Raw genomic sequence first — 24726 nt, forward strand, 5'->3', positions numbered from 1 at the left:
GAACATTAAATAGATAACACACTACTTGCCCTTTAAAACAGACAAATGCAGGCATAGTTGCTGAAGAATTCAAATCCACTTTGGTCAATGTGCTTAAGTTAGTTACACTCTGGTTTATTCGGGGTGACCATTTGAAAACGAGCCACGGTGCTGAAGTTTTCCTATTATACTTGCCCTCCTGCCTTCTTGTTCCCTGCAAAGAACAAGAGAGGAAGAGACAGAAAGACAGAGATGGAAACAGACAGAAACAGAGAGAGAGAGACAGAGACAGAAACATAGCTTCTCAGACTCTGGCTCTGTGACTGTCAAAGTCTCCTGAAAGGGTTAGTGCTGGTCCTTTCAAACAGAGCTTGTACTTTCACAGATTCTCTTGGCTAAGAAAAAATTATTTAATTCATTTAACCTAATAGAATCTAATAGAGAATATCAATTTTGCATACACAGAACCATTTTTAACACACACACATACACACACACACACACACACACACACGCCTGTGTCTCCAAAAGTCTATTCTAAGATTCTATGGCAATTTAAACCTGCAAACAGAAGGTGACACCTATATATCATCTTTCATACTCAATGTGTTGTCAGTATGTTTTCATAGTTTCCCAACACCCACCCAGGAGCTCTTGGCATGAGCCCTACCACAGACTTGCCCAAGTGACCCCAGACAAGTTAGTCACCCTGACTTTTCCCCATTTCTAAAAGGACCAATAGCCCTGAGCTCCAGATATTAAATCCCTTCCACTTGTCATGTTGAACTGCCAAGAACTATGCTTGTCAACAAGGAGGCAGCATCTTCAGACTAGCATTGTAAAAGTGAGGGGCAGGTATTCTAAATCTTCATTTAAATAATAGAAAATTTCACTAAATGATCAACTTCCAATTTGCTTCACATTTGAAATCTGCCATCCTAATGGAATGGACTGAGATTTCTATAGATACTTCAAAGAAGCCATCAAACACCATGACAAGTAGGGGCAGGGGCCGAGCGTTTGAACTGGATTGGAAAGGCCAGAGTTCAACTTTTGTGTTCTGGAGAGCTAATTAAATAATTTCTGACAGCCACTAGATACAGACCTCAAGACAAAGTAAGGGAGGGTTTACCCCCTTCTTGTCTAATGATATTTTTTGTCACATGTGACATTTATCAGAATAAGCACTCCTTGGCTACAGCATCGAGAGGTCTTCTGGCTGGATTTTTTTTTTTTCTTAATAAATTCCTTCTCAAAGGAGGGCTGATGATACAGAATGCTTAAAGGTTGTCGTTGTTGAAGTCGGGTGCTGAACAGGTTGCCACCAAGGCAGCTGTCCTGCTGAATCAGAGCAACTCAGAAATGTTCGGCCAGAGGAGAAAAATCTAGCAGGAAACCACCCTTATCTGCCCAAGACGAGATTGCAATCAGTTTCCCTGCTGCCCCCCAATTTAAAAAAAAACAACAACTCTTTTTTATCTTTGGATTCAGGTTCAAGAAGATATCTAGGAAGGTAGTTTCTGACTTTATTTTGACTATTGACACAGCCTACCAGTATAATATGTTCATGTGTTTAAAAAGAACACACTATGGTGCCTCCCAGTACCAGTCAACATTGACAAAGGAGAGACCTATTAAGACAATATGGGAAGCAGCCCTGGTCTAGAGGAAATAGTGGAGTATTTAGAGTCAGATGATTTAGGTTCAAATCTCAGCTTTGTCATTTAATACCTTTGTGACCTTAAGCAAGTTGCTAAATCTCTCCCTGTCCCCCAGCCTTAGTTACCTCATCTGTAAAATGAAGGGTGGGACTAGATGATTTCTGAGGATGTTTTCAGTTCTAAACCTATGATACTATGACTCTTCGATCGTATTCTTATCTAAGGCTAGAAGGAAAAGTTGTTACTGTCTTCTTAAAATAAAAAATTGTCTTACTCTTTCTTCTTACAGAAAAAGTGAGCAAAGAGCACAATCATACTAAAGAGAACACCATCCGGACCACCACCAGGTAAGTCACCCGTGAGGGTAATATTCACCTGACCGTGGCTAACTTATGCACTTAAGCGTTTTATTCTTATGTCATGTACTTTAACATTGTACCCCAGCCCTCTGGACCCTTGTCAGTTGTTAGGCTTATATCCTACCACATCTAAGGCTGTGGCCAGGTACCAGTCCTGGAGTCTGCTGGAAAGAGCAGAGGGACAGGAGTGTAGAGAACTGTGCTCTTGAGCCTGCTCTTCCAAGGCCCAGGGCCGTAGCGCCAGGCCTGACACTTCACCTCAATTCAATCCAACAAGCATATATTTAGTGCCTACCAGGCTTTGTGCCAGGCCTAAGTGGAGTAGTCCTTTCACTCACAGCTTACAGTCTACTAAAGGGAAAAAAAAAAACAAGAAAATAAATACCAAGTAATTAATTCAAGGTAGTTTCAGGGGTGAATTAGATTAACAGGTGGATAAACTGAGTCACTGAGAGATGACTGTGTCAGCTCTGGGACTTGAATGCAGAATCAGAGAGTTAGAAGGGACCCTGACAGCCACTTAGTACAACCCTTACTTGAAAGGAAATCTCCATTTTTACATACCCAGCAAGTGGTGATTCAACCTCTGGTTAAAGACCTACAAGGAAAGGAAGCCCCCTTTTGGACAATTCTAATTGTTAGGAGCTTTCCCCCTGACATCAGACTTCACTAGCTTCTCTCTTGGTTCTGCCCTCTGGATCCAAACAGAACAAAGGTGATGCCCTTCATGTGACGTTCTTTCAAATACTTGAAAACAGCTCTCCTGGTCCCATTGAATCTTTTCTTGCCCAAGCTAAACCTGCCCAGTTCCTTCAATTGGCCCTCATGGGACTTGGACTCAAGGCTGTATCACATCCTGGTTGCTTTCCAGCTTCTCAATGTCCTTCCTGACTACAAGGCTAGCCCTTTACCCAAAATGGCCTGTGACATCTCACAGAAAATAGACAAATGCAAAGGGATTATTACCATTATCATGAATAATTCTGGGGAGAGGGACTTCACATAGGTCATAGTCAACTTTGAGGAGCTCTTCCAGTGTGAAATGAAGTCCATCACCTGTAAAGGTGGAGGAGACCTTTGGTCATGCGGTTGTCAAGCTGTCAAGGAGTTAATGTTGGAATGCTGTTGGACTTCTGTCTACCATTTTCCTTTGCCTCATTTCCTGGTTACATGCAGATAAGACCTGTTATATACTTAGTTCCTGGGCATTGAAAACTTTCATCCCTATCATAAGTTAACCGGTAATCTAGCATTCATTAGATATCTACGTGCTAGACAATGTGTTAAGGTTTGGGGAGTGCAAAGGAGGGCAGAACAGCCACTGACCTCACAGATTCCAGTCTAATGGAGGGGTAACATTAAACAATTCTGTATGACAAGGAGACATGCAAGAGGGAAGGCACTAAGATTTAGGAGCACGGGGAAAGTCTCCTTCAAGAAGGTGGGACCTGAAGGAAGGCAGCCAGGAAAGCAAGGAAGCAGAACCCCTCTGGAGGTCCTACTGCAGGCCTCCATGGCATGCCATGCCAGAGGCCCTTTGGATCCTTGACATCAACCCACCGATTTTGAAATCAGCATGAGACAGGTTGTTTTCAAGTAGGACTTAGTGCCAATAACAAGCAGAACTAGCTCTAAGCCACTCAGTAGCAGTGGCTTTGTTTTCTAAGTACAGTCAGAAAGGGCTAGATCATATTTGGGAAATTATTGTAGCACTTTCAGTGATCCTAACTATTCTCTTATTTCTTCTTAATACTAATATTCTTTTGTGCCATATACACACACACACACATATGTATGATATATATCATATATACACATACTAATCTCTGCAGTGAGATGTGTATACACATGTACATATATATGTGTTGGACCATATATACACATACATACACATACATGTATGTATACACATACAGCTCACTATACCCCATAATCTACAAGGTAATCCTCACCCACTTGGGTTTCCTTGTGTAATTTGTTATGCCAGACTCTTTTGGGTGGTCACTGGTTTTGTCCAGGATACTACAGTGATCCAGGACTTGCTGTAACCAGCACAAGTATAGGATATCTTCAAAGAAATATTTAATATAAAATAATGATGCTATAACCTTGTGGTGAAAGTGAGAGATATCTGGTGGCCAGCCCTGGTTTTCCACAATTTCTCCTTGCAACATCAAGGGAGAGCAAGGAAGATCCCTACTGCATTAGGTAGATTATCATTAGAATACGTAGTCACAGAATCACAAGTTTTGAGAGTAGAACAGGATTTCAGCAGCCATCTAGTCCAACCCATACATAAAAGGATCTCCATGATAATATACCTAATAAATAGTTTTCCAGCCTGTTTGAAGACCTCCAAAGTTGGAGTGCCTACTCAAAGCAACCCATTTCCACTTTTGTACTGCCTGAAATGTTAAGATGTTTTTCCTGAAATCATGTCAAAAGTTTCCTCTTTACAACTTCTACCTACTTCTCCTGGTTCTGCTCTCTGGTGCTGAACAGTACAAGCCTTACTCCTCCATATGACAGCCCTTCAAATACTAAAATTCAGCTCATCTACCCCTTCTGAGTCTTCTTTCCATGTCAGGTTCCTTTAGGGAATTCTCATACATTATAGAAACAAGGCCCTTCATCTTCATAGTATCCCTTCTCTGAATGCTTTTCAGTTTATCAATGTACTTCTTGAAACGTGGTGTCCAGAACTGAACACAGTACTCTAGATAAGTTGGAAGCATTCATATCAGTGATATCATAGATCCATTTGGTCCATCCTCTCACTAATGCAATATGACTACAAATCATGGAACACTGTGATGTCCGGAGGATCAAAATAATAGATAGTCCGGTGGGTAATGACAAAAGTATATTGTCACTCTTAATAGGAATTAAGCATATTACAAATGATGACCTATGCAAAAGAAATGGTATAGAACAGTTTTTTTACCAAACTCAAATAGAAACCAGGGGCCACTAATCCATACATAAACATCCCTTGGGGCCACATATTGACTTAGTTTCAACATGTAACATGATCTATGTTTTATTATATTTTTATTTATTTATAAAAATATTTCCCAATTACATTTTAATCTGGTTTGGGCTGCACTTGGGGGTATGTGAGTTCCATATTTTACACCACTGATATAAAATACATCATCAAAAACATGTATAACTGGGAAACGAGTTAACCAGTATCCTGGTGAGAGTAGAGGACAACAGATGCATAGCCCAAGTGCTGCATTGTATCCAAGAAATACTATGTAACCTGGAGGAAAGCCTCCAGTGTGATGGGTAAATTTCCTATGGAGAATGTAATGGAATAATATTTGGCAAGAATAGCATTGGACAAGAAGGCATGGATGGATTGAAGTCTGCACCAGTGAAGGGAGTTCCCTTACCAAAAAGATCACAGATGCAGTGAGTTTTCACCTGAAAGTCTGCTTTAGCTGCACCCCAGAAATTTTGATATGTTGTTCCATCAGTCATTTTCTTTAATTATTTCCATGATTTGTTCTTTGACCTGCTCATTATATAGGATTCCCTTGTTAAGTCTCCATTTGGGACTGTATCTTTTGTTTGTGTTCTCTGAACCAATTATTATTTTTTATTGTGTTATGGTCTGCAAAGGATTTATTGTTAACTATTTCTTTTAACATTTGTTTGCCATATCTCTGTGTCCTAGCACATGGTCGATTTTTGTAAAAGTTCCATGTGGTACTGAGAAATATCTATATTTACATATAGATACATATTCTTTTGCTGTCCCACTTAGAAAATGCAGTAAGTCTTTTAATTCTAGTTTCTTCAGAAATTTGCTCAGTTCCATATTTTCCTTTTTTGTTTATCTTTCTATTAAACTTATCCAAAACTGGAAGAGGGATATTGAAATCACCTGTTACTATTGTGTTACTGTCTACATCTTCTTGATAATGTTTCCTTTATGAATTTGGATGCTAAGGCATTTGGAACATATAGGTTTGTTACTGATAATTGGTTTGTCATCTATAGTTCGTTTCAGCATAATGTAGTTTTCTTGTATATTATTCCTTTTTATTTTTTGAATGTTTGTTTTTGCTTTGTTAATATGAATGAAACTTCTATTTCTTTGGATACACATGATGCATAGTAAATGTTTTACCATCCCCATAGTTTTATTTTGTGTGTATCTTTGTTTTTTTTTTAAAAATATAATTAATTACACATGTGAAATCATACAAAATCTATTTCCATATTAACCATATAACCAAAAAAAGCAAAATAAAAATAAATCAAGCACAAAAATTATACTTCAGTTCAACACTCTGAGTTCATCAGTTCTCTCTCTGGAGGTGGATAGCATTTTTTGATAATGAGTCTTTAAGAGTTGTCTTGATCAGAGTAGCAAAGTCTTTCACAGTTGCTCATCATTACAGCATTGCTGTTACTATGCACAATGATCTCTTCGTTCTTCTCATTTCACTTTGCGTCAGTTCATCGAGGTCTTGCTATGTTTTTCTGAAACCTCCCCTCATCATTTCTTATAGCACAATAGTACTCCATCATGATAATGTGCCACAACTTGTTCAGCCATCTCCAAATGATGATCATCCCCTTGATTTCTAATTCTTGGCCACCACAAAAAGAGCTGCTATAAATATTTTTGTACGTATAGGTTCTTTTCCTTTTTTTTCCTTTTTAATCTCTTTGAGATAGAGATCTAGTGATGGCATTGCTGGGACAAAGGGCCTACACAGTTTTATAGCTCCTTTGTCATAGTTCCAAATTGTTTTTCAGGATGGTTGGACCAGTTCACAACTCTACCAACAGTTTATTGGCGCACCTATTTTTCCCTCATCCCTCCAGCATTTGTCCCTTCTGATAGGAGTAAGGTGGTACTTCAGAGTTATTTTAATTTGCATTTCTCTAATCAATAGTGATTTACAGTATTCTTTCATATGACTGTGGATAACTTTAATTTCTTCATCTGGAAACTGCCTGTTCGTATCCTTTGATCATCTATTAGTTGAGGATTGACTCTTGTTTTTATGAATTTGACTAAATTTCCTATATATTTGAGAAATGAAGCCTTTATCAGAGAAACTTGCTATAAAAATTTTGAATAATGCTTCATTGTCTATGGTATCTTTTACCAAATTGTGGTTTTTCTGATTGTCTCTTCTAATTAATCCTATTTTTGCTTTGTCTAAGATCATGATCGCTACTGCTGCAATTTTTAATTTAGTAGAAGCATAATAGATTCTGCTCCAGCCCTTTATTTTGACTCTGTTATGTGCCTTTCTGTGTCTCTTATAGACAACATGTTGTTGGATTCTGGTGTCTTAATCCATTCTACTATCTGCTTCCGTTTTATGGGTGACTTTATCCCATTCACATTTATGGTTATGATTACTGTGTATTTCCTTCCATCCTATTTCTAATTTCTTCTGTGTATTCTTCTCTCTTTTTATCCTTTCCCTCTTCAAAAGTCTGTTTTGCTTCTGACCACTGCATCCCTTAATCAACTCGCCCTTTTATCATTCTCCTGTCACCCCACCCTCCACCCAGTATCTTTAATCCCTTTCTGCTTGGAAATTTCTATACCCAATTGAGAGAGAGAGAGAGAGAGAGAGAGAGAGAGAGAGAGAGAGAGAGAGAGAGAGAGAGAGAGTGTCTGTGTGTGTGTGTGTGTGTGTGTGTGTGTGTGTGTGTGTGTGTGTGCATTCTTCCTCCTTTGATCCAATTCCTATGAGGATTAGGTTCAAGCATTGACCATCCACCCCATTTTCCATTCACTATAAAGCTCTTCCTTGCAAGATGTGAGAAAATTTCCCCCATTCTACCTCTTCCTTCCTCCTTCTCCTGGTACTTTTCTCTTTCTCACCCCTTCATTTTTTTTCCAGAGGTAGGGGAGGGGAATCATTCCAACATAATAAATTTACACTAATGCCCTCTATTTAAGAGACTCCTTGTAACTACCCTAAAAATGGTAAAGTTCTTAGGAGTTACCTATATCATCTTCCTATTTAAGAATATAAATGGTTTTAACTTTATTGAGTCTCTTAGATTATTCTTTCATATTTGACTTTTTATGCTTCTCTTGAGTCTTGTGTTTGAATGTCAGATTTTCTATTCATCTCTGGTCTTTTCATCAGGAATGCTTGAAAGCCTTCAGTTTCATTAAATGTCTATTTTCCCCCCAAAGGATTATACTTAGTTTTGCTGGGTAAGTGATTCTTTTGTTTTCTTTTGTGAGGGCAGTTGGGGTTAAGTGACTTGCCCAGTGTCACACAGCTAATGAGTGTTATGTATCTGAGGCCAGATTTGAACTCAGTCTCTCCTGACTCCAGGGCTGGTACTCTATCCACTGCACCACCTAGCTGCCCCAGGGTAGGTGATTCTTGATTGTAATCTAGCTCCTTTGTCTTCTGGAATATCATATACCAAGCCTTCCACTTCTTTAATGTGTTGTTGTTGTTGTTCAATCTTGTCTGGCTCTTCATGACCCAGTGGACCATACTGTCCATGGGGTTTTCTTGGCAAAGATACTAGAATGACTTGCCATTTCCTTCTCCAATTGATTAAGGCAAATAGAGGTTTGGTGACTTGTCCAGGGTCACAGCTAGTAAGTATCTGAGGCTAAATTTGAACTCAGGTTTTCCTGACTGTAGGCCCAGTGCTTTATCCACTGAGCCACCTAGGTGCCTTCTTCCTTTAACATAAAAGCTGCTAAATCATGTGTGATCTTCACTGTGGCTCCGTGATATTTGAATGGTTTCTTTCTGGCTGCTGGCAATATTTGGCTATAATATTCCAGGGAGTTTTCATTTTGGGATCTCTTTCAGGAGATGATTGGTGGATTCTTTCAATTTCTATTTTACCCTCAGGATGTAAGCTATCATGGCAGTTTTTCTTTATAATTTTTTGAAATATGATTTCTAAGCTCTTTTTTTGATCATGGCTTTCAGGCCATCTAATAATTCTTAAATTATCTCTCCTCGATCTATTTTTCAGGTCAGTTGTTTTTCTGATAAGATATTTTGCATTTTTTTTCATTTTTTAAAACTTTGTTTTATTGCTTCTTGATGTCTCTTGAACTCATTAGTTTCCACTTGCCCAATTCTAATTTTTAAGGAATTATTTTATTCAGTGAGCTTTTGTATCTCTTTTTCTCTCTGTCCAATTATGATATTTAAGGAGTTATTTTCATTAGTGAATTTTTGTGCCTCTACTATTAGGCCGATTCTGTTTTTTTAAGGTGTTATGTTCTTCAATACTTTTTGTGCCTATTTTACCAAGCTGTTAATTTTCTTTTCATAATTTTCTTGTATCACTTTCATTTCTTTTCCCAATATTTCCTCTACCTCTGTAGAGGAATTCTTCTGGGAATTCTTGTTGGGCTTGGGTCCTATTAGCATTTCTCTTAGAGGCTATGCTTATAGCTGTTGTTGTATTACTGTCTTCTGGATTTATGTCTTGGTCTTCCCTGCCACTGTAGCAGCTTTTTATGGTCAGGGTCTTTTTGTTATTGTTTGTTCTTTTTTCCAATCTGTTTCTTTACTTTGAACTTTATGTTCAAGTTGGGTTCTGCTCACCCAGGTGTGGGGAGGTACTGTCCTAAGCTTCAAGGTTTTTTTTTGTGCTGCTATTTTCAGAACTAGTTCTGGGATTCTGCAAGTTTTTGGTGTATCTAAGGTGGTGTGATTTGGGGAAAGGTGTGGTTATTGCTTTCCTGGTCTGAACTCTGCTGTTTACCCAGGAAGAGTCCTTGCTCCCTTGTGGCCACAAGGGCTAGCACTCCTCTTTGCCAGGTCCCCTGCTTTCCTGCAGTCGTGAAGGTGGTGCTCCTTTCTACCTTGGAGCTATGACCAGGGCCCCTGCTCCCTTATGACCAACCACAAGAGCTCCTTTCCACTCTGGAATTGTGATCCACAGCTATTTGTGGGCAATAGAGTTGCCAGTCCATACCAGCTGCCCCCAGTGCTGGCAGAGGGTCCCCTGTACTCTCTTTATGACCAGTTGGCTGAACCTCGTACCCTGTCTGAGCTGAAAGCCTCCTAAGCTTCTGCTTCTGCCACCTCTAAGGCCCACTGCTGGTGGTTCTATGGTACTCTGGGACAGCTCCCACACTGGTTTCACAAACCTCTCCTACCAACGTCCTACGTTTTGTTAGGCTGAAAAAATGTCTCACTTTGATCCTTTGTTGGCTCTGCTTCTCCAAAGTTTGATTTAAGGACTTATTTTAAAATTGTGTATGGGAGGGGTGTTGAGAGTTCAGCTAGGTTGCTGCCTGTACTCTGCCATCTTGGCTCCATCCCCACCCATCTTTGTTCTTTAAATTTGTTTCTTACAAATAATAAATTGTAGGGATTTGTTTTCTCATCCAACCCATGACACTTTTTTTTGTTTTATTGAATTATTCAATCAATTCACACTTAAAGTTATTAAACTTAAGGTTTATATTTTCTTCCATTTGTCTCTAATATTGGAATTTTTTCAAGTTATGATTTTTTCTTTCAATGTTATTTTCTTTCAGTTACTTTACCTTAATCTTTTTCTAAAAAGTGACCCTAATTCCCACTGATTCTCTTCCCCTCACCTCTGATTCCCTCCTTTTGTTTGTAACCTCTTTCTCTTTGAGGTTTTACTTATTAGTTCCTTTTTCTTTCTTGCTTTTATCTGGTTATATGATTCTTCCCCACTTTTGTCCCTCTCAGTCAAGTAGATTTCTCCTTCCTCTCTTCTCCTTTAACCAGTACAATTCATTAGTTTTTTTTAATTTTCTTTTTTTGTGCCCCTTTCCAAAAAGGATTTCTCTCACTGTCTTTATTATCGATCCCCTCAGAAACTCTCATTCTCTGACTCATGACCTTTATAATCATCCAGACTCTCTCCATTATCTGTATTCCTCTTGTAATCAAAACTTCCAAGCTATCCCTCCTAAACCCTCTTCTCTAGGGAGTTTCTGCCACTGCCTTCCAGAGCTTGCCCTACGGATTCCCCTTTTCCATTATGCCACACTCTAAGAACTGTGCTGATTATTTCATATAACAGAGAGGATAATGCACCTCCTTGTCTACTATATCCCCAGTTATGAAGCCTACCTCTGATCTTTACCCTTCCCCATTACCTTTTTCCCCATTTGCATCAAAATCACTTTCAGGGGGCCATCCCCTCTTATTCTGCAGCTGCTAGTTGCCCTCCGGAGTTCTACCTCCCTCTCTCTTGAGGTAGAACAAGTGGACTTTTCAAGCACCAAATCCCTCAGACCACACCCAGCACAAGGTCCCCATTCCCCTTTACAGACCAGCTCTTTTCATCTATGTAGCAGCATTCATTAATAGGACTTCCTGTCACCACCAAAGCAAACCCCCCTTCATCTCTCCCTCTTTTCAGTCTTCCCCTCTTCCCCACTTTCTTACTGGCTTTTTTTTTCTTACTGAGACCACATGGGTCACCTTCCCTTCATTGCTAGCCCTCAATTCGACCACAGCAGATCATACATTCCTCCCTGTCCCCCTGACCCACTCTCCCCTCATTTTATGTGCAGTCCCATATCATTAACAAAACAAAACATTGATTCACCTGTAGGCAGGGTATTGCCAAATTCTGTTCATGGTGCTTCAGGCCTACTTCTTCACTGTTATCCCTGCATACATTTAGAAAGAAGTCTTTTGCTGGCCTTGCTGTTGTCACTCTGTTTCTGTAGCTGTCTTTGGCTACTGCTTTCATTCCTACTGCATTTCTGATGTTTGGGGTGTTTGGGAAGCAAATAATCTCTTAAGTCTGGTTTTCTTTTTATCACTGAACATCTATCTTTTTTCATTTGTGGTTAAGCTCAGATTTGCAAGGTAGATCACCCTGGGTTGTATCCTGAGCTCAATTGCTCTTAAGAACACAATATTCCATTCCCTCCTACATTTTCTGGTGGGTGCAGAATAGTCTTGGGTTGTTTGAATTTCCTTTCATTTACATTGGACGATTTTTCTCCTGATAGCTTGCATGTTTTAAATGCAAGTTTAAAAACTTGTCATTTTTAAATTGAATTGTTAAATTTAGCCATTGTGTATCTTGGAGTTTGCAGCCTTGGTTTTGTTTGTTTGTTTGTCCTGTTGGTAATCTATGAATTCTTTCGATTGAAATTTCATTTTCTGTGTTCAGAAATTCTGGGCAGTTCTCTTCTATTATTTCATGCATTATAGTATTAATGTTTTTGACCTGTCATGTTCTTCTTGGAGACTCATGATCCTTAGGTTTTCTCTATATATCCTGTCTTCGAGATCAATATATTTTGCTCATATAGTGAGCATATTTTCTTCTATTGTTTGTGTTTTTTCCACTTTTCTTATTCTACATCGTCCTTTACTTCTGTGTATTTGCATTCCCAATCTATTGTTCTCTCTTTTGTTTCTTTGGTGAGGCTTGCCATTGCAGATTCCAGTTTTTCTATTCTGTCTGTCTATTTTGTTTGCTGTGCAAGCCATAAATTCTGATCTTAACAATTCTCATTTCTCTTTTGCACCATTTAGGAACACTGTGGTTCCAAGTTCTCGAATTCCACAAGGTCTTCTGTCTCATCAAGTATTGGAACATTTTCCTTTGTTTTACAATATTTATTCATGGATGCCTGAACTCGTTTGCTTGATCTGGAGGCCATATTTCTTTCCACTGTTAACGATTTCCTTGTTGATTTATTTGCTTCTGTTCAAGATCTTTAAATTTTCTTCTTTCTCAGATCTTTAGTAATTTCAGGCTTTTTTTTCCTTATTTTCTCCTATTGTTCACTTTTTGAGTCTCTGACTCATTCCCAGAATCTCAAAGCATCTCAGCCTTCTCCCATGCTGGGCAATTCATGGAACACCAGCCTAGGTCTTTACACCAAGTGTCTTTTGGGTGGACAGAATTGGCCCCAGCTCGATGCTGAATGCTTTCTCTCAGGCTTAGTGTGGAGCCATATACCTCCGCCACCCCCCAGCCCCCTCATACCCCCACCGTATGCTATCTTGGTGTCCTGTCCTGCTCCCTGTGTCCTTCAATTCTTTGGCCCAGGACCGGCACTTCAGAGAATTGCCCCTGGCACTATTGTGTTATTGATTTTTATAGTGTGGTTCTCTGAGGTTGCCAAGGGGCATGCGGAGAAGATGGGAATGGCAGAAAGTGGGATATGATGATGAGCTCTATTTCCAGCCCAGACACATGTCCTGCCCCTCTCCCTCTGTTCCTGGCTGTCCTGTAGAGATCTTTTGTGGCACAGAACACTGCCACAGTGCTGACTCTGTGAGCACCCATAGTCTGGAAGGTTGCAGAGGTCTGCTGACTATCTGTCCTGGCCAAAGCAGATCTCCATGGCCTGCAGAGAGAGAGGGGAGCTGGGGTGTAAACTTGAGTTTTGTTTCAAGCCCAAGTGAGTGGGTTGGATTCCAGGTGTCCTGAATCACAGACAGCTGAAGTTTCTTTAATTTTGGTGCATAATTTCTGTTTTGGAGAAGGTTGGAAGGTCAATGAGATCAGAGAAGATGTCCCAGGCTCTCCCTTGCTTATCACATGACCCAGAAGTCTCCTTCACAGGCACGTTGAAGTACCAGTTTGGTTCCTACAGCTGTAAACATACAGAAAGAAAAGACTAAGCTCCCTTTCTCAGGAGAGGGAGATTGGAGAATGATGTATTATTTGTGCTCTTTCCCATGGGTCCTCAGGCATCATAGATACGGTCCTCTTTTCATCTTTGTATCTCTGGCACCTAGCACAATGCTGGCACATAGTAGGTGCTCAATGAAAGCTTGTTCGTTGATTGTGAGCTGAAAAGGACACGAGGTCATCTGGTCCAACTCCCGCTTTTAGGAAATGGAGCCCTAGAAAGAAGTGGCTTGCTCAATCAGGTTACACAGGTAGTAGGTTGGGTAAGGGTAGCATTCTTTCAAAAGTCTTGGCTTATGCTCTATTTTTCTTCTTTTAATTGGAATTTTTGATTAGTATCAAATAACAGATACTTGATACTAATTAAATAAAGCAGAATCAACTTGCATAATACAGGGCTTTTCAGGGCAAAGGACCAGGTATTAAAGCAATAAAAAGTATGTGATAGCCTATTCCCAGTATAGAAGCACACATGTGGAAGATAGTTTTGGTACTAATCATTCATGCTTAGTTGGGAGATGAGGATGGGAGGCAGTTATTAAACTGGCTCCCCAACTGGTACTTTGGTGCCACCCCCAATCTTTAAAGCTCCTTGGTAAATAAGCCCCAAAGAACAAAAGAATTGCCCAGAATGGTTGATCAAGTATGAAAAAATTACTTTTAATTTGCCTACATATGATTCTGGAAGATTATATCCTCACTCTGTAATCATATTTGTTGATATTTGAGTGCTATTGATATCTGTGCACCATGATACTTATAAACCTCAGTATAGTTTCATGGTTATTGGAATGAATGTCCCCTAGAGGAAAGAAAGAAGAAGGAGCTGTAGGTGGCCCTGAGACCATGCTATAAACTCCATACATTGAATTACTTTGACTGGCACTGCCAGAGATATTTTTTTACAGTAATTTTTTCTTTTTTGCAAAACAGATGGAATCCTTAAATTCTTTTGTTGCTAGAAGGTGATGAGTAAAGAGTAATTCAAATTATCCCTTTTCCCAAAGTTTCTAAAGGAAAAGAAAAACCTGGCAGAATATTTTAATTTCATTGTAACCAAATTCTTGATCCACTGAGCCTTGCATATGGTCCAGACCTGTGGTTTTTCGTGTGTGGATGAGGCCTCCAATGTGGAAACTTTCTACATGGATGCAAACCAGTAACTCCTTTGTAACTTACAGGCTTAGAGAATTGCTTGGATTACTGAAATGACTTACCTGGTCACGCATATGTCAGGGGCTAGATTTGAACTCAGGTCTTCTTAATTCCCTTTTTTTTTAAGGCAGTTGGGTTTAAGTGACTTGCCCAAGGTCACACAGCTAGTAGGTGTGAAGTGTTTGGTCTGAGGCCAGATTTGAACTCAGGTCCTCCTGACTGCAGGGCTGGTACTGTATCCACTGCGCCACCTACCTGCCCCTGGTCTTCTTAATTCCAAGGCCAATTCTATCCACCAATCCACATTACCCCTTTTATGACATATTAAAGACTCAATAAATGTTGGAATTGAATTGACTTCTCAACAATATCTCCAGTACATTTTAAAAAATCACTTTACAGCTTTCCTTTTAATTGCTAAACTGATTTCCAGCTCTCTCCCCCCTAACTAACCATACTCTTTCCTTTATTTTCATCTTTTTTTTTTCACATGGAATAAATTATCAGTCCACTCCCTGCCAAAAAGCCTTCTTCATCCTGTGTCAACTAATATCAGGAAAGAAAAAAATGTTCCTACTGTTTGTGTTACAGTGTCTTGTTTCAGTCATTATGTAGGGATATTTGGAGGGCCTTTTGGAGGGTGATTTCTGATTGTGATCAGGAATTCTCACTTGACACATACAAGGCCAGCTCGTAAGGGACAGCTCATAATTCCTTCCAAAAGAACCTTGAGCAAACATCAGAATTTCCATGTCTTGACTTCTTTCAGCGTTTAGTCCAGTGACTGGGTAAAGGATTTCCTTTTTCCAGTTTCTCAGAAGAAGCTGACTGTTCAGCAGCACCGCCTGGGGTAGTTGGTAATTTAGTTTTGATTTCCATTTTGTTATTGGATTTGCCTAGATACAGTTACGAGAGTGTAGTTTTTAAGGTGAATCCTGGAAATTTGACCTCAACAGAGTCCAAAAACACCTTGCCTGAGTTAGATCTTGAACTCTGCTTAGTGAATTCGTGATCCACATGTTCAAGAGTAGGAGTGAGAAGGGTCTTTGATTAATGAGAAAAGACATAGCATCTTTCCCTTTCAATTTAATAAACGTTTCTCTTTCATTACAATTGTTTAGCATCGTCCTATAATTCTTGCTACCTCAAAAAAGAACAAAAAGTAATTTAAAATGAAATGGACATAGCTTGATCTTCCATTGGTCCCTTACTGAAGTGTGATCAAAGTGGTAACGACTTCACAGGATCATAGGATTTAAAGCTGGAAGGCACATTTTAGATCATCTGGTCCAACCCCCTTCAACAAACATTAAAAAACAAAGCAGAACACTTTGTAACAACCAATTCCATTCCCTGAGAAAAGAAAAGAAAATGTTACCACCCTCCTTTCATTGAAGAATTAGAGGACTGTGGATCCTAGGATGATGCACACCCGGTGCGCCCCAATCACTGTGTTGGTTATTTTTGCTTAACTGGTTTTCTTTGTTACAAGGGAAGGAGGGCTCACTGATGGAGAGGTTGGAGAAGTTATATCTAGAAATAATTGAGATGTTAAAACAAAAGGTATCCATAAAACTTTTTTATAAAGTTCAACAGTTTCCTCATTTTACAGATAAGGAAACTGAGGCTCAGAAAGTTGAACTGACTTGTCCAAGGTCAAACAGGTCAGGTTAAAAGTAGTAGAGCCGGGAGTTCCAGGTTCAGCCATCAGGAATACAGGAAGAATCTAGATAGGCCTGTTCTAGATGGTCTATTGTCCAAGGGTTGATCGTCGGCTCCTCTGACTTCACTGTATCCTTTCTCTTCCTGGACATCTTCCCCCTTCCCGTTTTATAGCTTATTAACACCAGCACTTATTTTCACCATAGCGGAAAGGAGAAGACAAAAAAAAAATTTCATTCCAATGTTTCATTCTGCTACTTGATAACGGTTTTGGTTTTATTTATTTTTTAATGTTGGCAGAGGTGAAGGTTGAAGCCAATAACTACTAAGTTTGGGGATTACCTGTGACTTTTATTTACCCCTGGCTTTTCTAAGCACAGGTGATTGACTTGGTTGTACATGGTTCTCAATTAGCAATGTTCTGAGAACTGATTTTGAAAATTCCTGAGTTTTTGCTCCCTGAAAAGCTTTTACTTTGCCACAGAAAACAGGATTCCCTCACCGAAGCGAGCCACCCAAGTGAGTGATGTAGTCAGCCAGATAGCAACAAGAATCATTGAAATGTGTGACACTGTACAAGAACATCACGTTCTTGTCCCTTCCTGGTTTGTGGCCCCAGTAAGGGGCACCACAGCTGAAATAACCATTTAGTCAGGACCTCACTATAAATGCTAAAACAGCAAGACCTTGGCTATAATGACCTCAGTGCCCAGAAAATCCAATCAAATAGAAAGAAAGTTGAGTTTCCTTTGAGACAGTATACAGGCTGAGCTAATGGAATGAGTGTTCTTAATGCCATTCTATCCGACAAATGAGATGGGGGTAGGGGTAGGGGAGGGAGGAAAAATACCCTAGTGAAAACCACCAACAAAGTTCATAATTCAGGGCAATTGGCACATTTTGAATTTGTTTCCTTTCCCAATGTAAGCCCAGACCCTATGTTCGATTATGGAGGAAATACATGATACGTGATGTCTTAAAAAGATCTACCTTTTTTTTATACGGACCATCACCCAGGCAGATGCTGGATAAGATCAGAAAAGGAAAATGGAACCCTAGAGTAAGAATAAGATCAGATAGCTCCTGGCATGTCCTGAATGGGACATGCATAGTGTTATGTAACACTGAACGGCCAGCAGTGGCTGCCAAAAACCCTCTCTTCGTTACTTATTTTCGTTTTCCCCATTAATAATGCAATGTTAATGTGTGTATAAGATTGCAGGCCTACATTGTCACACCTAGCTGGCTTTCGTCTTGAGCTCTTGGGTGTTTATCTGACTCTTCCTTCTCTCCATAGCTAGATGAAGGAAATAGTTCAGTGAAGGAGAAATCAATCAGTGTCATACTTTATAGACCAAAATTTAAATTTCCCAATTTCTAAAAATTGAAGTAGGAAATATTTTTCTGTGTTTTGGATAAAACTCTCTACATAACTTACTGAAAGCCAGCATTTTCTCAGAAGTGTCCAAACTATGATGTTTTCCTCTGGGCTGGATTTGATAGATCTTTTCTAAAGCTGATAATAAGCTAACAGGAAAAAGTCTCATTCACAGACACAGATCTTCAGTGATCATCTGGTTTATGAAGCTGTGACGTACTAACTCAATCCCACACAATTTCTCTCTCCAGTTTCACCAGGGGGCACATAAAACAGTGTTTCATGTTCTTAGAAGAGGCAAAAATCTTAAACTGCACGCGTGGAAACGTGGTAGCCAATCATGGTTGTGGGAGAAAGATGATAAAGCACACTTCTGTACTCTTAGCAGAGAGGCGGGGAGCTAAGGGCTCAGGGCGTTACTGCTGTGTTTCTTGGTTTTCAGTGGATTTTTTCTTTGTTACAAGAAGCAACTGGGAAGAACAGCGGCTAGAACACTGAGCCTGTAATCAGGAAGAAATGAATTCAAATCCAGCCTCAGATAATTGCTAGCTGTGTGACCCTGGGCAAGTCACTTAACCTTTATTTGCCTTACTCTCCTGAATTGTAGAATGGGGATGATAATAGAACCTACTTTCCGTGAGGTTGTAAGGATCAAATGAGATATTTGTTAAAGTACTTAGTGCAATTCCTGGCACATAGTAGGTATTTATTTAATAAATGCTTGTTTCCTTCCTACAAAGGGAAAGTTTAGGGGGTGAGACATAGAGAAAGATATAATGAGGTCGGTGGTGTAAAAGAAAAAGTGTCAGTAAAACCTTTTCTTTTTAAATGTATTGAATCAGTCAGTTAGGTTTAAAAGTTAGAACATTGGATTTGGAGTCTGGTTCAACATGGTTCTAATACTTACTTCCTTGGTCAAGTAATTTAACCTCTCTGGGCCTTGTTTTTATCTTCTTTAAAAATAAAGGATGACCCTTAAGGTCTCTTTATTAGCTTGTAAGACAATCCAAATTTGTAACATCTAAAGTTTTCTTCCCTTCCTCTATTTTATGTCTAAATAATACTCAAATATTCTACTTAAATGTCTCTGACCTCTTTTTGGAGGTACCCTGCCACAATTTCATTGGGACCCACTCAGAGTAACCTGTCCTGTGTGACTCTTTCATGTCCTTCCATAAATTTACTACTGTGGTACCTAAGTTTATAGAAGCATAGAGAAGTTTACCCAGTATAATGTGTTCAGAGCCATCTTGCTTTCACTTGACATCAGAAGGGCACCAGTGAAGACCTTGCACCATCCACCATGATCCCACATTCTTGCTACTTGGTGAGCCCATCTTTTTCTTGTTTTTTTTTTTCTTTTTTATTTTTTTTGGATCAGGCCTCTGATTTTATTCCAAAGGGAAGACCCAGTGAGGAAAGGCTCCACATATCTCCTCCCCACCCCACCCCAATCAGGTGAGATTTGTACCTGCTCAGTGACATGTGGTCTTAGAAAGTTGTCTTGACCACTGAGACATTAAGTGACACAGTCGGTGTGTGTTAGAAGTGAGAATTTAACCTAGTTCTTCCTGACACGGAGGTCACTTCTCTATCCGCTATGCCACACTGCCTCTTTCAAGCTTTTTTTTTTTTTTCCTGATGACATCCATCCTCTGCCCTGGTTCTTCCTTGAAGCTCCTCCTTCGTTACAGATTTCAGCTCACTCCATTTCACGATCCTCGTTGTGTGGAGCTCATTTTTAATTCTTCAGAAGCCATTGTTGACCAGTGTGCCGCAACTCTCATCCCTTCGATAATATTAACATTTCTGAAAGCTGAAATGTGCTCAGAACCCATGGAAACTCCTTTTTATCTCAGGGAATCTTAAAGCCAGAGAGTCTCAACATTTCACTGACTGTGCCTAGAATAGAGAACTACATTGGGATGTCTTCCATTTGCAAATCCTCTTTGTCCAATGATCCTGCCTGATTTACTCATCTTTTTATATCAGCCAGTCAAATCCTGAAATCATTTGTTAAGTGCCTACTACATGCCAGGCACATAACCTTCCTTCTCCCTGTACTCGACAGGAGCTGAAGAGGGAGAGAGCTTTTCTATCCTACTGCTCTTTTCCTGGTTTCAGGCACCTGTACAGATTATATTACATAATATTATGGTCAGAAAATCACTTTAGAAAGTTATCAGGTCCTGTTAGAACACTGGAGAAAATTCACAACACCTTCTTTTAAGGATGTGGTAATAGGCTTGGCATTTTTTCCCCTTTATTCCACTGTCTCCCTCCCTCTAGCGCTTGCACACACACACACACACACACACACACACACACACACACACACACACACACACACACACACACACCAGACTCAAAATTATTACCTTCTTGTCCTCCTTAGTTCTCTAGTTTGAAGTAATTCTTCTCTCTCTCTCTCTCTCTCTCTCTCTCTCTCTCTCTCTCTCTCTCTCTCTCTCTCTCACTCTCTCTCTCTCCCTCTCTCTCTCTCTCTTTTTAAACCTAACCCACAGATAGAAGGTGGCAAATTTGCAGGCCTTCACAGGCCTACAAATAAGTATCATAGATAAGTACTGACTTTGATTCTATTTTCCTAGCAGTGGTTTTCTCTGAAAAATGTCTCCAGGGTTCTTAATCTGCTGAAAATTTAATAAATCTCAAGGCCGTGACCTCTGTGGCAAGGCAAGATAGCCGTGTACCGAGAGGAGGTAGGCGAAGGGAAGGTTAGAAGATGTAGGGACGCCGTGGCCAGGTTCACTGGCATTTTCAGCCAACTCCAAACGCCCAAGAGAGCCTCCCTGTGCTGCAGGAGGAGCCAACTCAGTGGCCTCATTGTCCAGGAAAGCGCGATTCCATGCGAGATCCAGGTCCGCCAGTCTAGGAGGCTTGACCTTTGGTGTATCCGGGCCTGCTGGATCTGCTTACTTGGGCCTGCAGTTGGCACGGCCTCCCACACACCCTGGCCTCCTCACAATGCTGCGCTTGAGGGAGCTTTGGATTGGGTTCGCTGTCCTGAAAAGTTTCCTGATTCCACAATGGCCAAAGGCTGGAGTTGTAGGGAGAGGTATCTGTTTCTTGAAAAGTTTTTGTTTTAGGCAGTACCGTATTGGCCCCACTAGAAGAAAACCTCAAGTGTAAGGTGACCTGGCTTTTCAAAAAAAGAAATTGGAAAAGATTGCCAAGATGTATAGGGCTATATCCCGTTCCTGGGCGCCCCGCCCCACCTGGCCATGGGAAGAGCCAGGCTCCCTCCCTTGCCTGAGCTCTGCCTTCTGAGGCCGTTAGTGATAGCATGATTTCAGCCCAGCTGGGCCTGCATCCTGCCTTGTATCAAACCCCCTTCGGATGCAGCGGAGGGGAGGGGGCTCTAAAAGGGCCCGTTCCCCTTCCAGCCCGGAGCATTTTGAAACAGAAAGTCATTGGTGAGGTTTTAAGCCCGAGATTTCAGCTGATTTCCTCAGGGCCCCTTGCCCAGGCCCCAGCCGCTTCCACCTGTCCTTTCCCTCTGAGCATCCTGCCGCCCCTCCCTGCCTCTGCCTGGGCCTGGGCTGGAGGTGTCTGCACTGAGGCCCAAGCAGGAAGCAGTGGGAGGTGCTGCTGACTCGCTGTGCCTGGGGCCATGGCTTCTGAGAACGACTTGGAGTCTCCATGTTGCTTGTCCGTAAACACAAATTAAGTTTATTTTTTAAAATGTCTTATTTTCTTTAAAAACAAAAATGCACACACTAGATGAGGGTCCACCCACATCAGAGGAGGAGAAAAAAGGTCCTCCTTCTTCCCCCTTTCCTCTTAGATAACCTTCTAAAAGTTAAAGAAAAAAAACATGGGCTCAAGACATGTTGCAGGTTGACGGAAGTCTGCCCTCAAGTGGTATTTAGAGAAACCACTGACTAGAGCTCCCTGCCCCCTACTCCAGTCCTGGATCAGGCTGGAGATACAAGCTCCAACCTAGGATTTCCCAGTTGCTCGAGATTAATTAACGTTTGAGTCACCACTGTTCCTGTTTCTTTAAAGGCTTCCAAACCAAACACTGCAGGTAAAAATAGGATTTTCAGTCCCCGTGGGGTCAGGGGTCAGAGGGAGCTTCTTTAAATGTGCTCTTAACTCGCTTAATTTTCTGAGACTCAGTTTCCATTTCTGTAGAATAGACATGCAATTAAACAGTCAGAATTGACTTTTGGAAGACTTGAAGTAATGCCTCTGACACGAATGGCACTGTGACCCTGGATAGGCAATGTAATCTCTCTGTGTTCTAGGTGACTCTTTTAGACTATAAAGTGCAGAGTAGATGCTCATCTGCATAGGAGAGAGTTTCTACACTGGGAGTTCCAGACTGATGAAATCCCAGGCCCTCTCCCCCTCTTGCCTTCCCAACCTCAGGAGATCATCAGAAAGCTCACATGAGAACCTGTGGGAGACTGCTTTGTTATCACCAAGGCACTGTATGTGTAGAAAACCGTTCCCTCATTTATAAGGCACTTTTTATATTCGTGCTGCAGTGACCAGCCAGGCCAATTCCTAGGGATCCTTTTCTGAGTTCGAAGTCGCTCTTATTCTGTGACCTTCTGCACTCTTACACAAGAGCACCGACAGCTCCTTTATCCTCCAAAAGTGAAGTGGAGAAATCTTCTCAGTGTTGGAAAATAAAGCGACCATAGTAGCCTCTTTCCTCTTATTTCACTCACGAACTGAAATTATCATCTCTCACCTGACATGAGCTACTATTTGGATTAAAGGTTGACAGAAATTAGAGGGGAAGAAGCTATTGTTAAGAAGGGATGGGCAGCTATCACAAAACGGTCCTACCACCAACTTGTGGCTTCCAGTTCCTATTTGGAAAAACAGACTTAGCTACATCAGCTTTTTTTTCCCCCTTAAAAAAAAAAGCCACAACCTTCCCTAAATTAATGCTATAAAGCTACCCTGCCTGTCCCTGTATTTTCTCTGGCTATTTGAAACATATGAGAGGCCCTGTTGAGGTATATAATTTGGTATATATATGTTTAGAATGGACAGATATCTGCTACTCCCACCAGATGAGAAAGATCATTTTCCAATTTTCCACTTACTATGGAAAAGGAGAAAGGGGGCTTTGTTGATAGGTAAAACAGTCAGAAACCAGTGTATTACTTCTAGATGATTTGCCTTAAAAGATAGTAGAAACCACTCATCTTGAGCTCTTACTTGCAATAGACTTACGCTGCATTCTGAACTGCAGCAGACCTGAACAAAAACATGACAGAGCTAAACAAAAATTTATTATCATGCAAGTTTAATTTTGCTTCTCCCTCCCCACTCCCAGTTTTTATCTTGCTTTGCTGTTTGGAACCTGTGTCTCTATTGTATCCCAACCCTGGGGCGGCCAGTTGAGTTATAGTTGTCTTTATACTTAAATACCTCAAGAGACCTGGGATCTCCTCCACGGGGCCAGTCCTTCCACCTCTGCAGTTTGCCACGCCTTTTGTATGATTCTTGTTCATGCTGTCTCATAGATCCTCCACTCCTATGCGACATGCCAGAGATAAGGTCTTTAACATGCCATGGATCCCAGGACACTCTGGGCTGTCTGTCATTATCCCTAGTTTTTGCTATATAACTGCCCTGCCTCCTTTTGTGATCACATTTCCTGGGCGTCCTTATACAGATTCTTGCATGTAGTCATCATTGGGTTGGTGCAACAACTTGCTTGCTATCATTTCATTTTCATTTACGAATGCTCTTGGGTTAAAATTATCTCATTGGAGCTCATGCCAAGCTTACTGTAGGCTTGTTTTTTCCTCTACTATTTTTCATTGTTTTAATGAGGTGGTGTTGCTTATAATTTTGTTCTATCATCCTCTTTGTTGTTTTATAAATGAATTTATAGTCTAAATCATTGTTACCCCTGACTGCCACTGTGCCTCTGCTTGGCATGAGCATCGGTTGTCAGGACACTAATTTATATCAGTTGAACTTTTGTAGGAAATAGGCATGATCAAGATCAACACCTTTTTCTTTTTCCTACTTTTCAGCATCAACAGCTGGTCCAGTAACACAGTTGCAGTTATCCACAGTGTCTTCTTCTAGTCTATCCTGTCTTCCAATTTTATGTTGACTTTGACCTTTGCTCTGTTTAATGGTCTAACTACACCTAGACAATGGATTCTTCTATGCCTCTGACATTGATAACAGCATTTTCTATCCATTAAGATATATTCAATTTCATATTTTGTTGTGTCTGGTGTTCAACATGTTCAAAGAAGCCTTCCGACCTTCTTCCTTAAGTAGGGTTTCATCGTATACAGTTGTGTTGTTTCTAGGTACTAAACAAGTCTTTGGCTTCTACTGCTCCTTAAACTTGAACTGTATGTCAGGAAATAAATAGAAAAATATTTTAAAAAAATACTTTTGTGCATCATCCTTCCAGTCCATCAAACTAGGACTTTGCAGGTTTTCATATTTAGAAAGGAAAAAAAAAATTCTATTTTGTTCAGATTTGTCCCTTAAAAAATGATGGAACTAGGCTCTATATAGTACCCATAGAGTTTCGACTATACTATATGGTAGAGAATATAATACAGACTCTTCTTGATGTTTGTCATTTTTCTTTACCCTTTTCTTTACACCTGTATCATGTCCCCCAACTAGGTCATAACTTTTAGGAGAGCTGGCATCAGATGTCATCTTAAGTTTTACACTCCACCATCACCAAATGGAGTGGTATGCAGCCTATAGGTATTTAAGGTATGTTTGTTGAATGGAATGGTTTCATTTGGGAGGAGAGGGCTTCTCAAAGAAATGCTTGTGCTACCCTGCAGGAGGCTGACATCTTATATTGGCACTTACATGGTAAAGAATGATTTTTGTGCCCTACTTGGCACTAAATGGTGATTTATTTTGCTATGATCTATTTTATTTGATATTTTTT

The 24726-nt window shown here is 40.4% G+C and overlaps 1 protein-coding gene across 4 annotated transcripts in view; it reads left to right on the top strand.

The window, feature by feature from the left end:
• ZNF827 (zinc finger protein 827) overlaps window positions 1-24726 on the top strand; it is a 253072-nt gene that overhangs the window by 139656 nt on the left and 88690 nt on the right. For all 4 annotated transcript variants that reach the window (XM_020978295.2, XM_020978297.2, XM_020978296.2 and 1 more), the window contains exon 7: window positions 1930-1987. In XM_020978295.2, the coding sequence (XP_020833954.1) occupies window positions 1930-1987 (58 nt within the window). The remainder of the gene's footprint in view (window positions 1-1929; window positions 1988-24726) is intronic.

Source organism: Phascolarctos cinereus, unplaced genomic scaffold (genome assembly GCF_003287225.1).
Source record: "Phascolarctos cinereus isolate Bilbo 61053 unplaced genomic scaffold, phaCin_HiC Scaffold_9;HRSCAF=440, whole genome shotgun sequence".
Taxonomy (NCBI): Eukaryota; Metazoa; Chordata; class Mammalia; order Diprotodontia; family Phascolarctidae; genus Phascolarctos; species Phascolarctos cinereus.